Source organism: Phocoena phocoena, chromosome 14, assembly GCF_963924675.1.
Source record: "Phocoena phocoena chromosome 14, mPhoPho1.1, whole genome shotgun sequence".
Lineage (NCBI taxonomy): Eukaryota > Metazoa > Chordata > Mammalia > Artiodactyla > Phocoenidae > Phocoena > Phocoena phocoena.
Genome location: NC_089232.1, coordinates 7,586,119 through 7,602,085, shown reverse-complemented (window position 1 = coordinate 7,602,085; position 15,967 = coordinate 7,586,119). Strand labels below are relative to the sequence as shown.

Below are 15,967 nucleotides of genomic sequence, written 5' to 3'. Positions count from 1 at the left end.
AATACAAGAAATGTTTAACAAAGATCTAGAAGAACTAAAGAACAAACAAACAGAGATGAACAATACAATAACTGAAATGAAAAATACACTAGAAGGAATCAATAACAGAATAACAGAGGCAGAAGAATGAATAAGTGAGCTGGATGACAAAATGGTAGAAATAACTGCAGAAGGAGCAGAATAAAGAAAAAACAATGAAAAGAATTGAGGACAGTCTCAGAGACCTCTGGGACAACACTAAACACACCAACATTTGAATTATAGGAGTCCCAGAAGAAGAAGACAAAAAGAAAGGGTCTGAGAAAATATTTGAAGAGATTATAGTCGAAAACTTCCCTAACGTGGGAAAGGAAATAGTCACCAAAGTCCAGGAAGCACAGAGAGTCCCCTACAGGATAAACCCTAGGAAAAACACACCAAGACACATATTAATCAAACTAACAAAAATTAAATTCAAAGAAAAAATATTAAAAGCAGCAAGGGAAAAACAAAAAATAACATACAAAGGAATCCCCATAAGGTTATCAGCTGATTTTTCAGCAGAAATTCTGCAGGCCAGAAGGGAGTGGCAGGATATATTTAAAGTGATGAAAGAGAAAAACCTACAACCAAGATTACTCTACCCAGCAAGGATCTCATTCAGATTCGATGGAGAAGTCAAAAGCTTTTCAGACAAGCAAAAGCTAAGAGAATTCAGCACCACAAAACCAGCTTTAAAATGAATGCTAAAGAAACTTCTCCAGGCGGAAAACACAAGAGAAGAAAAAAACCCACAAAAAAACAATTAAGAAAATGTTAATAGGAACATACATATCGATGATAACCTTGAATGTAAATGGAATAAATGCCCCAACTAAAAGACACAGACTGGCTGAATGGATACAAAAACAAGACCCATATAGATGCTGTCTACAAGAGACCCACTTCAAACCTAGGGACACATACAGACTGAAAGTAAACACATGGAAAAAGATATTCCATGCAAATGGAAATCAAAAGAAAGCTGGAGTAGCAATACTCATATCAGATAAAGTAGATTTTAAAATAAAGACTGTTACAAGAGATAAGGAGGGGCACTACATAATGATCAAAGGATCAATCCAAGAAGAAGATATAACAATTATAAATGTTTATGCACCCAACATAGGAGCACCTCAATACATAAGGCAAATGCAAACAACCATGAAAGGAGAAATTGACAGTAACACAGTAATAGTAGGGGACATTAACACCCCACTTACACCAATGGACAGATCATCCAAAATGAAAATAAATAAGGAAACACAAGCTTTAAATAACACAATAGCCCAGATAGATCTCACTGATATTTATAGAACATTCCACCCCAAAGTGGCAGAATACACTTTCTTCTCAAGTGCACATGGAACATTCTCCAGGACAGATCACATCTTGGGTCACAAATCAAGCCTCAGAAAATTAAAGAAAACTGAAATTGTTATCAAGCATCTTTTTCTGACCACAACGCTATGAGATTGGAAATCAATTACAGAAAAAAATCTGTAAAAAGACACAAATACATGAGGCTAAACAGTGCGCTACTAAATAACCAAGAGATCACTGAAGAAATCGAAGAAGAAATAAAAAAATACATAGAAACAAATGACAATGAAAACATAACGACCCAAAACCTATGGGATGCAGAAAAGCAATTCTAAAAGGGAAGTTTATAGCAATTCAATCTCACCTCAAGAAACAAGAAAAATCTCAAATAAACAATCTAACCCTACACTTGAAACAACTAGAGAAAAAAGAACAAAGAAAACCCAAATCAGTGGTAGGAAAGAAATCATAAAGATCAGAGCAGAAATAAATGAAATAGAAACAAAAGCAAAGAACAATAAAACTAAAAGCTGGTTCTTTGAGAAGAAAAACAAAATTGATAAACCCTTAGCCAGACACATCAAGAAAAAAAGGGTGAGGACACAAACAGATAAAATTAGAAATGAAAGAGGAGAAATCACAACTGACACTGCAGAAGTACAAAGGATTATAAGAGACTATTACAAACAACTATATGCCAATAAAATGGACAGCCATGAAGAAATGGACAAATTCTTGGACAGGTACAATTTTCCAAGACTGAACCAGGAAGAATTAGAAAACAAAAACAGACCTATCACAAGTAGTGAAATTGAAACTGTGATTAAAAATCTTCCAACAAACAAAAGTCCAGGACCAGGGGGCTTCACAGGCAAATTCTATCAAACATTTAGAGAAGAGCTAAAACCCATCCTTCTCAAACTCTTCCAGAAAATTGCAGAAGGAGAAACACTCCCAAATTCATTCTATGAAGCCACCATCACCCTGATACCAAAACCAGAAAAAGATATCATAAAAAAAGAAAATTATAGACCAATATCACTGATGAACATAGATGCAAAAATCTTGAACAAAATACTAGCAAACAGAATCCAACAGCACATTAAAAGGATCATATACCATGATCAAGTGGGATTTATCCCAGGGATGCAAGGATTCTTCAATATACGCAAATCAATCAATGTGATATACCACAATAACAAATTAAGGAATAAAACCATATGATCATCTCAATAGATGCAGAGAAAGCTTTTGACAAAATTCAACACCCATTTATGATAAAAACTCTCCAGAAAATGGGCATAGAGGGAACCTAGCTCAACATAATAAAGGCCAGATATGACAAACCCACAGCAAGCATCATACGCAATGGTGAAAAACTGAAAGCATTTCCTCTAAGATCAGGAATGAGACAAGGATGTCCACTCTCACTACTCTTATTCAACATAGTTTTGGAAGTCCTAGCTACAGCAATCAGAGAAGAAAAAGAAATAAAAGGAATACAAATTGGAAAAAGAAGAAGTAAAACTGTCACTGTTTGCCGATGATATGAGACTATACATAGAAAATCCTAGAGATGCCACCAGAAAACTACTAGAAGTAATCAATGTATTTGGTAAGGTTGCAGGATACAAAATTAATGCACAGAAATCTCTGGCATTCCTATACACCAACAACGAAAAATCAGAAAGAGAAATTAAGGAAACACTCTCATTTACCATTGCAACAAAAAGAATAAAATACCTAGGAATAAACCTCCCTAAGGAGGTGAAAGACTTGTACTCAGAAAACTGTAAAACACCAATGAAAGAAATCAAAGATAACATAAACAGATGGAGAAATATACCATGTTCTTGGATTGGAAGAATCAATATTGTGAAAATGACTATACTACCCAAAGCAATCTACAGATTCAGTGCAATCCCTATCAAACTACCAATGGCATTCTTCACAGAATTAGAACAAAAAATTTTACAATTCATATGGAAACACAAAAGACCTTGAATAGCCAAAGCAATCTTGAGAAAGAAAAACGGAGTTGGAGGAATCAGGCTCCCCAACTTCAAACTATACCACAAAGCTACAGTAATCAAGACACTATGGTACTGGCACAAAAACAGAAATATAGATCAATGGTACGGGATAGAATGCCCAGAGATAAACCCACGCACATATGGTCACCTAATTTACGACAAAGGAGGCAAGAACATACAATGGAGAAAAGACAGCCTCTTCAATAAGTGGTGCTGGGAAAACTGGACAGCTACATGTAAAAGGATGAAATTAGAACACTCCCTAACACCATACACAAAAATAAACTCCAAATGGATTAAAGACCTAAATGTAAGACCAGACACTATAAAACTCTTAGAGGAAAACATAGGAAAAACATTCTTTGACATAAACCACAGCAAGATCTTTTTTATCCCACCTCCTAGAGTAACAGAAATAAAAACAAAAATAAACAAATGGGACTTAATTAAACTTAAAAGCTTTTGCACAGCAAAGGAAACCGTAAATAAGACAAAAAGACAACCCTCAGAATGGGAGAAAATACTTGCAAATGAAACAACAGACAAAGGATTAATCTCCAAAATATACAAATAGCTCATGCAGCTCAATAACAAAAAAACAAACAATCCAGTTAAAAAATGGGCAGAACAACTAAATAGACATTTCACCAAGGAAAACATACAGATGACCAAGAGGCACATGAAAAGATGCTCAACATCACTAATTATTAGAGAAATGCAAATCAAAACCACTATGAGGTATCTCCTCACATGGGTCAGAATGGCCATTATCAAGAAATCTAGAAACAATAAATGCTGGAAAGGGTGTGGTTAAAAGGGAACCCTCCTGCACTCTTGGTGGGAATGTAAACTGATACAACCACTATGGAGAACAATATGGAGGTTCCTTAAAAAACTAAAAGTAGAACTACCATATGACCCAGCAATCCCACTACCGGGCATATACCCTGAGAAAACCAGAATTCAAAAAGAGTCATGTACCACAATGTTCACTGCAGCTCTATTTACAATAGCCAGGACATGGAACCAGCCTAAGGGTCCATCAACAGATGAATGGATAAAGAAGATGTGACACATATATATAATGGAATATTACTCAGCCATAAAAAGAAATGAAAATGAGTTATTTGTAGTGAGATGGATGGACCTAGAGTCTGTCATACAGAGTGAAGTAAGTCAGAAAGAGAAAAACAAATACCATACGCTAACACATATATATGGAATCTAAAAAAATAAAATAAAATGGTACTGATGAACCTAGTTTCAGGGAAGGAGAAAAGAGGCAGACATAGAGAATGGACTTGAGGACATGGGGTGGGAGGGCGAAGCTGGGGCAAAGTGAGAGTAGCATCGACATATATACACTACTGAATGTACAATAGTTGGCTGGTGGGAAGCAGCAGCATAGCACAGGGAGATCGGCTTGGTGATTTGCGATGACCTAGAGGGTTGGGATAGGGAGGATGAGAAGGAGGCTCAAGAGGGAGGGTATATGGGGACACGTGTCTGCATATGGCTGATTCGCTTTGCTGTGCAACAGAAACTCACACAGTGTTGTGAAGCAATTATACTGCAATAAAGATCTATTAAAAAAGAAAGAAATTCTGCAATATGCTACAACATAGATGAACCTTAAGGACATTATGCTAAGTGAAATAAGTCAGCCTCCCAAAGACAAATACATTATGATTCCACTTATGTGAGTTACTTAGAGTAGTCAAAATCATCAAGACAGAAAATATAATGGTGGTTGCCAGGGGCTGCAGGGAAGAGAGAATGGGGAGTTATTGTTTAATAGGTATAGAGTTTCAGATTTATAAGATGAAAGAAGTTATGGTCATGGACAGTGGTGATGGCTGCAAAACAATGTGAAAACCTCTGAACTTTAAAATGGTTAAGATGGTAAAGGTTATATGTATTTTAACCTTTTAATAATTCTAATAAGAGAAAAAATATTTAAAGACTAGTAAGTAAGCAACAAAACCTGTAGTAAACATCCTTAAAAGATTAAAAAATAAATATAAATCATTATTGATTTTATATTTAGTTCTGCTAAGGGTAATAATTTTAAAGATTACTAATCCTTTTGGTTATGGTGTATTTGTGTATGTGTATCAACATATAACCAAAATGTGTTGATATTTCAATTATACTATGCAACTTGAATACATATCCCTTCAGGATTCAGGCTCCATCTATTTTTCCAGATGCATCTCAGCCACCTGGCCATTGCAAATGACTTACTACTCACTCAAGAACTTACTTATAACTTCAGACCATTGCCTAAGTGGTTGTCCCCTCTGAATGGGATGCCTCATCACTTCTGAGTTCAGTAGTGTGCCCTTGTGAACTCCTCTCTGACACCCATAGGCCAAAAAGGAATTCCCTCTCTGAAAACTTGAGCATTCCTTACTAGTAAAATATTCACCCCAAATAATTTGTATGCCAATACCAGGAGGCCCTTGAGGGCAGGGGACTGTATCTTTTGAACATTATATTCACAGTGGCAAGCACAATGTCAGGCACATGGTAGACACAGTCAAGTGAATTACAGTTTAAAAGAACTCAGCCAAATAGTAAATTTTGCTTAAAAGGATATCATTAAAGTTATTATTTTGCTAGATAAACCTCAGCCTCATGGTTCTTTGCTGATTGATATGTCAATGTGTTTTATACTTCTTTTGGCTAAAAGTAAATGCAAATTACACACTCAAAGGAAGAGCTTCTGTTATGGTCTTGAGTTGTTTGGAACACAGCATAAATTAATTTCTTGGACTTTAAAAATAAAATCTAAAGTTGAAAGGCATGGCTTGATGTAATATTTTATTAAAAAATAGTTCATTTTTTGAAAATGGTGGTAATTTTATAGTAATATTAAAAGAACCATTTAAAAACATAATACATACCATTTCTATTTCTTGATCTTTAGCAACCAGCTGTCGATTAAGAAGTTCTTTGCCTGAGTCAAGTTTAATGCAAAGTTCCCTTGTGGAAGACAAGTCTGCAAGGGCAGACACTTTTTCAAACTGAACCTTCTGAAGCTCCTCTTCCATCTTTACAACAGACTTATGTAAAGTAGCAATCTGGGACTTGTAAGACCGTTCTGCATTTAAGTGCTGCAAGGACAAAATTATTATATATATGTATTTTTTTAACTTGAAAAAAACCTACAGCATGGAAAACAAAGTGGGGCAAATATTTTAACGATAATACTTTTAGATTATAAGGAACTTTAGATGATATAGGTGGCAATAGTATGCACAAAACATTCTGGGAAAGATAAATTTGGGCTTCAAATTTCTATATATAAAATCCAGGAGTAAAGTGGTCAACTGGTCGTTCTTTTTTTTTTTTTAAATAAATTTATTTATTTATTTATTTTTGGCTGCGTTGGGTCTTTGTTGCTGCACACAGGCTTTCTCTAGTTGCGGCGAGAGGGGGCTACTCTTCATTGCAGTGCGCGGGCTTCTCACTGCAGTGGCTTCTCTTGTTGCGGAGCACGGGCTCTAGGCACACGGGCTTCAGTAGTTGCAGCACATCAGCTCAGTAGTTGTGGCACACGGGCTTAGTTGCTCCGCGGCATGTGGGATCTTCCAGGACCAGGGATTGAACCCGTGTCCCCTGTATTGGCAGGCAGATTCTTAACCACTATGCCACCAGAGACGTCCCTGGTCATTCTTTTCAATGTATTTAGAAAACAATTTAAAAGTCTTATCCCCAAAGTGAGTTGAGATATACACGTTTGGCCTGTAGTTCTGTCTATATTTGCCATAGTTCCAATTATTCTACAGTATAAATATTATTACTGTTAAAGACAAAACATTATCTACTGTTTCATTCACAATACCCATTTTCTAATTCTTGAATGGCATGCTGATATGGATCATAATATCATAAAATGAGAGCTGATAACTCTCTAGCACTTACTAATACCTCTGAGGGAAAAAGACTCCGGGCAAGTATAAATCAAGAACACGTCCACATTATGGAAAATAAGAGCATGTCTTTAAAACTGTAATATAAGAGTCAAGTTATATAAATGCTTTCAAATGTTCAAGATAATTCCACACACCGCCCCTTTTTTTTTCAGAAAAATGTCTTATGTAAGTGCACTGCCACCTACAGAGTATTTGCTATTATGTGAGACTAACAGAACTGAGAGACAAATAAAGAAATGTTTCTGCTTTTACAAGCATTTTTACAAGTACAATGCACAAAAAATTGCTCCTGGAATAAGTTATTTGGCCACAATTCACTCCTACTTTTCTGCCTCCCTTCCTTCCTCACTCACTCAATTTCTCACTCATTCTTCAAACAACTTTCTATCCATCCATCCACCCACCTGCCCATCCATTCCATACTTATTGAGTATATTCTATGTTCCAGTCAATGTGCCTTGATGCATATCCAATGATAAGCAAAATGGTCTCTGCTCTCATGAAGTTTCCAGACTATGGGGGAATCATGCATTAATAAAATAATCATACACATGAATATGTAAATATATATTAAGCAAATATTTCTAGAAAACTATAGAACACAGGAAAGTGACCTAGCCTGATGGGATCGGGGAAATCAGGAAAGTCTTCTCTAAGTAAATGACACTTGAACTGAGATCTGAAGAGTGAGTAGATATACAGTGTGTTGGGGGAGGGTGGCTTTTCAAATCAGAGGATGCTAAGTGCAAAGCAAGAGCAGAGAGAAGGCTAGTATGGCTAGAGCTCAGAGACTACAGGGAAGAGTGATAGGAGGTACAGTTGAAAAGGTATATAATTTACAAAATAGAGCCTAGTAAGCCATGTAAAATTTAGGTCTTTATTACCTTTATTACAATTGACAGATCTTACAGAGTAGGTTATGTGATCGGTTTTGTGTTTTGAGAAGAATGCTTTGGACGTTTCAGGTTCTAGTAAAATAGCTGATTAAGCTAAGAGGAAAATCTGGATAAAATAGAATAAAAAATTATTTTTGCAGTTCATAGTCGAACTTGCAGGTAAGAAAGAGAAATTCTCACATGCCGAAAACAGAGAAAACAAAACCAGAGCAAGGAGCAAATGAGCAGGTCTGAAGCTAAGAGTTGGGGGTTGGAAGACCCAGTAATGGCAAATGGCTTAACACACTCAAGTAAGACTAGGAGACAAGAATTTAGGACTAATGGAGAGTTGGAATTGAGATCTCCATATAATCTGGGACCCTTGAAAGGAGACTCCAGGAAAAAAAAATCCACTCAACCTCACAGAGAGACAACCAAAAGTTTATCTTGACCTAGTCTCTGGATAAGGAAAAAAAATGTCTTCTGTAAGAAACTGAAAACTTTGGTCTGGCTTCACCCAATTTTGGAGTCTGACTTTACCCTGCCATACCCAATTCTAAACTTTAACATAATGTTTGTTCCATGCCTATGATAACTCAGAGTCCTTTTGTAGAAGCAGATGCACCTCCCTGAAATTCATAGTGAAGCACAACAGGAAAGATGAACGTTTTCTGTCTGTGTTGTGGAGGTCTTGAGAGCTACTCTCTATCACAAAACGATCCTCTAGTCTCCATTCCTGGCAGATTTAGGACTTAAGAGTTCCCAGGAAATCCTTTCTCCCACATGTTCCACTTGTGTTTTTACAATAACTCCTGTTTTCTTGAACTAGCTGGAGTAGATCTCTTTTCCTTACACTTGAACAAGTTTTAATATATAAATGAATTTACTCTGACATGTGAACACATATTAAATGTCTTCAAAAATGTTTTCCTTTTAGAAAAAGTGAAAAATGTATCCTTAGGAAATCCCAAATTTCAGTAACATATATTCTGCTAAGTATATTTTACCAAAGTTCTGCAGAGAACTGGATTTTTAGAATTGGGTTGAGCATGTTTTATACCAAACTCTTGGCCCTGATCACTATTGCCCTTAACATCACCTAAAGTCAACCCTCCTGGATTTGATCACAAGGTTTTAGGATCAAGGATAGCAATATTGTCATATAACAATGACAAAAACAAACAACACTGATATTGAAACAAGCATACCAATTATTTATAAGGTTCTTTGAGCAAGAGTTATTTACAGTGATTAAAGGAGATGATTTTTAATATATTCATGACAAACAAAAGAAGCAACGATGAATAAAGAATTCTGTAAACATATGGGTAGATACAAATAAGGATTGACAAAGAATAAGAACAATAGTAATGATTTATTTTTAAGAATATAAAAACAAGGTGGAACTAAAATAGTACACAACAGTATCATAAAAGATTGGTGTATGTGTGTGTGTGTGAAACAGAAAATAAGAGAGAGGGCACAAGATCTAGTAAGCAGTAGTTTTATGCTCAGTATTCAAATTTTCTCAGGATCATATATTATTGTTTAGGAGGAAGGTTGGAGATACTAACAACAGACTTTGTTAAGTATGCATATTATAATTTTAACTACCAAAAGAAGAGATTGAGAACATATAACTTCCAAACCAATCAGCAGTGGGGTAGGAAGTGTGTAAAGAAAATAAACACATAAAAGACATATAAAAAAAGGATGTTCTTCAGAAATGAGGGTGAAATAAGTACTCTTTAAAACAAACAATACGTGAGAAAATTCAACGCCAATGTACTACAAGAAACGGTTTTTTTCCCCCTCAGTTGAAAAGAACTTAGCTCTTACCATTTTATTTTATTTTACTTACTTTTTGTTAACTTTTTTTCTATTTGTTACTTTATTTAGAAGAAATGTTTAAAGGAACTTCTTCTAGCAAAAAGGAAATTATAGTAGATGAAAACTTGGATCTCCCCAAAGGAATGAAGAGCATGAGAAATAGTAAATATGTGGGTGAATAAAAAAGTCTTTCATATTTTAATTTCTTTAAAGATAACTATTTAAAGTTAAAATAATAATGTACTGTGGGGTTTACAATATATGTAGAATAAAAATGGAGGAACAGTAGGATAAAGAATGGGAGGGGGAAGTAAAGGGGTACTAAGAAGTAATCTATTATTTGAAGGTAGACTGTGACAATTAAGATACATGGTCTATACTCCAGAATAATCAGCAGAAAAAAATAATGATGTACGGCGCATAAGGCCATAATCGAGATAGAATGGAATACTAAAAAAAAATACTCAAAAGAAGGCAGAAAAAGAGTGAAAAGGAAACAAAAAATAAGTGGGACAAACAGAAAACAATAACATGGTAGATTTACACACAACTATATTAATAATTCCATTAAATATAAATGGCCCAAAGACAACTAAAAGACAGATGTAAAACAGGATAAAAAAGCAAGATCCAACCATACGCTGTCTAAAGGAATACTATTTTAAACATAAAGACATAGAAAGATTAAAAACAAAAGCATGGAAAAAGATATACCATACAAACAATAATTAAAAGAAGTGTGACGTGGCTATATTAATACCTTACAAAGTATACTACAGAATGAGAAGCATTACAATGGATAAAGAGATGAATTCATTAAGAAGTAATATAACACAGATTCAAATACATGAAGTAACATGACAGAACTGAAAGAAAAAATACACAAATATGTTTGGAGATTTCAACACTCTTCTCTCAATAATTGGTAGAACAAGTAAACAGAAACTCAGTAATGATAGGAATTGAAAAACACTATTGATGAACTTGACCCAATAGACATTTATGGAACATTTTACCCAACAACAAAATAATATACGTTATATTCATGTGTACATGGAAAACCCAGAAAGATGACCATATGCTAGCCATACAGTCTCACTAAATGTAAAAGACTGAAAAATCAATAACTGGAAAGGTATTTTTCTTTAAATCTCCAAATACTGAAAATTAAACAATACCACAAAATAATTTAAGGGTAATCAGTAAATTATTTTGACATAAAATAAAATGAAAACATATCAACTGTGTAGAATAAGGTTCCATTTCTGGCACGGCAGTGTGAGCAGCTCCACAGAACCAGTGAAAACTATAAAAAAGCAACCTTAAATGGTCTTTAAATAGTCTCTGGAAATGGTCTTAAGAACATACAGTAAATGAAGAAATACTTTCAAGAAAACCAACTAAAACTGGGAGAAAACAGGAAAAGTCCGTGACACCTGAAGTATGACCCTCTCTCCCCACACCCAGCTCAGCACGATGGAAATTCCACTGCAGGTGGGTGCGGCTAAAAACAATGCCCCCTCTCCCCTCAGTATTCAGTCAAGAACTATAGCGTACTCCCAGGAGAGGCAGGCCATCAGCATTTCTCATGCCACTCCGAAAGCTACTTAGTTCAGAGGCCAAGTTTCTGGCAACACTGTCTGGGAGATGGGGGCTCCCTTCTTCTGACCAGCCTCTCCACATGGGATGGAGGTTCTATCTTGTTTGTGGCATACTGAGAACACTGGCTCTGATTCTCCTTGACACAGGTTATTCATAAGGAAGAGGTTCCATACCTGGAGAGGGACGCTGAGAAGGCCAGAGGCTACAGCCATATACCCACCATTCCCTCCAAGTGCCCAGATCCTAAAGTGGGCACGTCACTCAAAGAGAACTGCACCACTGTCCCCATACCAGCTTTAGAGCCAGGGCTCAGAGATTTTGCCCAGGGAGAGAGAGAGGCCTTAAAGCAGGAAGCTCCTAAATTCTTCCAAAGGAACTTTACTTCATTTACAACTGACTATAGGAAAATTCAAGTCTAAGGCACTCTCAAGAACAATGGAAGGTACAGCGAAAATACTTCGAGGCTATGTTGAAAAGAAATTTAAAAAAGAATGGTAAACTCCTTAAGAGATACAAGCTCCACCATAGGGCAGCTAGTTTACCAGTGAAAATTAGGGGAAGAGACTGCTAAGAAGAATGTTCTCGGGTTCAGAAAAAACTCAAACATTGACCTCAACAGCTATCCCTGTAAAACAACCCAAATTTAATTGAATCAGTCTATGAAGCAATTTGTGCTTGAGGGCACTGTTGAAAACAATAAAGCAAACAGCCAGAGATTAGCTGGGCTTAACAGCTCAGTGTAGTAAAGGAAGAGAGTCAAAAAAGGCCCTGCCAAAACCACTGTCATCGCAGGGTAACTGTGGACGCATTCAAGGCCGCACCTCTGAGGAGAAACATCAGAGGCTTCACCCTTCAACGGGAAAGGGGAGAAAGAGATTTCACCAAATAATCCAGCCAGTCTCTAATCATATAAACAAGCAGCCTTCCAGTTTCTGTTCCAACTTGTAAACAGCTTAGAGATCATCACTCCCATGCTCACAATACAAAAAAAGCAGAAAATACGACAATAAACAACTCCTCTTTGATCTGTCAGAGAATTGAAGACATAAAATGAATCACTGCGCCCAAAATATAGAGGAAGGTAAATACAGAGAATTGCAGCTTACCAGGAGGAGAAACTGCCGTTGGAGCTAGCAACCGGTAGCGACACTTAAAGGGTAATTGACCACCTGCTAGAGACTGAGCATGAACTAGCTTGAGAGATACATCCTCCCGGGCTCCCAGCCTGAGGAGAACCCCACATTTTTATTAGTTTTACCTCCTGCAGCCCACTGGGTTTTCAGGATTAATATCCGAGAAAAATCCCCTCATGCTTCTAGCAGGGGGAGGGGAAAAGTAACCATTTTGAATAATCCCACAGAATTCTGTCCTTCTTGACAAAGGTTTGCCCTCAAAGGAGATGATTTTGTGACAGCGTAACCAACATGGTTGTACCAGAGCCTAACCAATGTGGAGGGATGGTAGTACCTAACGCAGAGCCTCTCAAGCCTTTCTACCTCATCTAAGGGAGAAAAAAACTGAGAAACACTGGTGAAGGTCACATCCCAGGGGCACATGCCCACTAAAAGACTAAGACCTAATTGTAGGATAAGAGAACACATCTCCTCCACCTACACGTCACTACCACATCAACAGGGCTCCTGTATGATAATAGGAGGTCACAGTTGAAAGAACTACAAGGTTCAGACTCTATTTAAGGAGTCTCTTAAGTGAACCCAAAGACAATAGAGGAGACAAAGAAGGACGCCAGAAGGAATTTTAGCCTCTCTGACATGCACGGCTACAGTAAACAGTAATCATAGCCTAACTCATAGATAAACACAAAACTTCACAGTAAAGGCCTATTTACCTCAGTAACTTTTACCAAATGCCGCTTGTTGCAGCATTTTATTATAGAAAAAGTGAAGACAGTTAAATGTCCTTTAGTATGGGAATGAATTTTAAAAATAAAATATTTTATTCAATGACTATAGAAGCAACTGTTTAGATGTACACTCTATGTATTAAAATAGATACATTTCAAAATTATAATATTGAGCAAAAAAGGCAAATTGCAAATAGATACCTACAGTATATTATCACTTAAAAAAACTTAAAGCACACAAAACATTATACATCATTTGTGGGTGACAGATATGTAGAAAAAGTACAAACATATGACAAAGAGTTATACAACTGACATGAAAGTTCTACATACCAACCATTAGGGAGGGAGGAGAAGAAAGGATGAGGAGTTGTATCTGCAATGTTTCGTTTTTTTAAATAAAGAGAGACTTTATTTAAATAATAAATATATTCTTTATAAATATGGCAAAATGTTAGCACCCTTCAACTTTGGAGATGGGCATATGTGGGTCTTTTATATTACTTTTGGGGAGGGCACTGTTTTTGTATGCTTGAAATAGTTTCTAATTTTTAAAAATGCTAAAGATTATTCTAGTTGTAGAGTAGGTAAGAGATTAGAGAACCAGAGCGGAGAACAGTTAACAGACTGCAATTCACAGTATATTTAAATAACTTAAGTGTTTGTTTATACACTTAATTTACGGAAAGCCAAACAAAACTCTTTTAAATATGATACAGGATGTACTACAGGCATATTTTACCAAACTTACCTGCTCGACCTCTCTGTTGAGGGCATCTACCTTTTCTTTTAATCTGTTACCCTCTGCCTCAGCAGTGATAAGTTCTAATTTGAGGGTACTGTTATCTGCCTCTGCTTGACGGGACTTATTTTCCCAGTTTTCAGCATCTTCACTGGCTTTTCGGAGTTGGTCCATCATTTGCTGGTTCTCAGATTCCTAAAAAGCAAATCTTAGGTATTACTTTAGGAGAGTAAAATGTTAAACATGTGATGCAAATTAAACATTATTTGCCAGGCCACTGGGAATCTACTTGCCACGATGACCGACTGTACCACAATCTCAAGGACTCCTATCTCTACTCTCAGTTTAGAAAATTGGTCATCCTGTAATTAACAGAAGGGAATGGGAGCAGGATCTGCCCTGGCTGCTGAGTCACACTCACTCATCTAGTAAAGTTTTCACTCTTATCTTCAAGACCTCAATGAACATGTTCTTCTATTTGCTTTTGTTCAAACAAAATCCTCATTGCCTCCACATAGCTGCTTACTGACTACTTGCTGGTCTGGTTTCCGAGCTTCTGCCTCGACCTGACCTTTTGTATCTGTGTAATTCCCTTGTTCCTGAGTGCTCTTCTGGGTTGTACTACGGCTACAGAGCTTCTGCCTGCTTGCATATCTTAAGCGTCAGCTTCTGATAATTCTCTTGGTTTGGCATGTTTCCTATCTGGTTCCTGCCTTTCATTCATAACCCCAGCCTTAATTTCCTCGATCATGGACTGTTCTATAATTCACTTTTGCTCACTGTTCTAATAACTTGCCTGAAGTTGCTCAGAAGTAAAATATGGAACCTATGCCAATAAACACTACTCATAAATATACATTCATGTATATACTGGGCATACAGTATAGAACCACTGTTAGAACCTATCATGATCAAGTTCTATCATGATGGACTGACTAAAGTAGGATCCCATTTCTAAAGGAAAACAATCAGCTCCTCAAATAATATATTATACGGAGTAATAATTATGAAGCTACTTTAAAAAATATTATTTTAGTAGTATGGTATGGCCAACTCGTTCTAAAAAATCATTCATAATTTTCGTAATTCATTAAAAAGGCACTAGATCTCTTCACCTCCTACCTGTTAATAAACAGTTCAGAAACACTGGAATAAGCAACATCTAATTGTATAAGGCAAATTACAATAAACAACATCGCATTGTATAAAGCTTTCAAATCAGATTTTTCTCATAAATATGATTAATCATGAGACTGGTTGAAATTCAGCTAATATTGCCACCTTGTGGTCTGGCTGTACCTTGACCAATATGAAGGATCTTTGCCAAGTCTGTTGATTAACAAGTTAACATACTAAACTACTGTATTGGCTTTTAAGATTCAGATATTCCAAATGTGCCAGTAGGAATCTGATGTGTGTTTTCTATTATTGTACTAAAAATAACAGTTGTGTACAGAGTATGTACTTGGGAGTTACATGATATAATATACATAAACTGAATTTTACCCACATTAATTTTTACCCTCTAACTTTCTGTAGCACTTATTGTGTGTGTCATTCTCTTAAAAGTGCCTTATAGCTTTATGTAGTTAGCTGTGGATGTACCATCTCCCCAGTAACCCCTCAGATTCCTCAAAGATAGGAACCATTTTTATGTTGAATTCAGTTTTCTAAGGTAGGAATCATTTTTATATTAAATTTGGCTTTGTGACTAGTTAATATATGGTTCCAAGTTTAAGCAG

At 36.2% G+C, this 15,967-nt stretch overlaps 1 protein-coding gene across 2 annotated transcripts in view; it reads right to left on the bottom strand.

Moving 5' to 3' along the window:
* Positions 1–15,967, bottom strand: part of TSGA10 (testis specific 10) — a 69,920-nt gene that overhangs the window by 11,678 nt on the left and 42,275 nt on the right. For both annotated transcript variants that reach the window (XM_065891318.1, XM_065891319.1), the window contains 2 exons: positions 14,235–14,420; positions 6,281–6,490 (listed from right to left, as the gene is read on the bottom strand). In XM_065891318.1, coding sequence (XP_065747390.1) covers positions 6,281–6,490; positions 14,235–14,420 — 396 coding nt within the window. The remainder of the gene's footprint in view (positions 1–6,280; positions 6,491–14,234; positions 14,421–15,967) is intronic.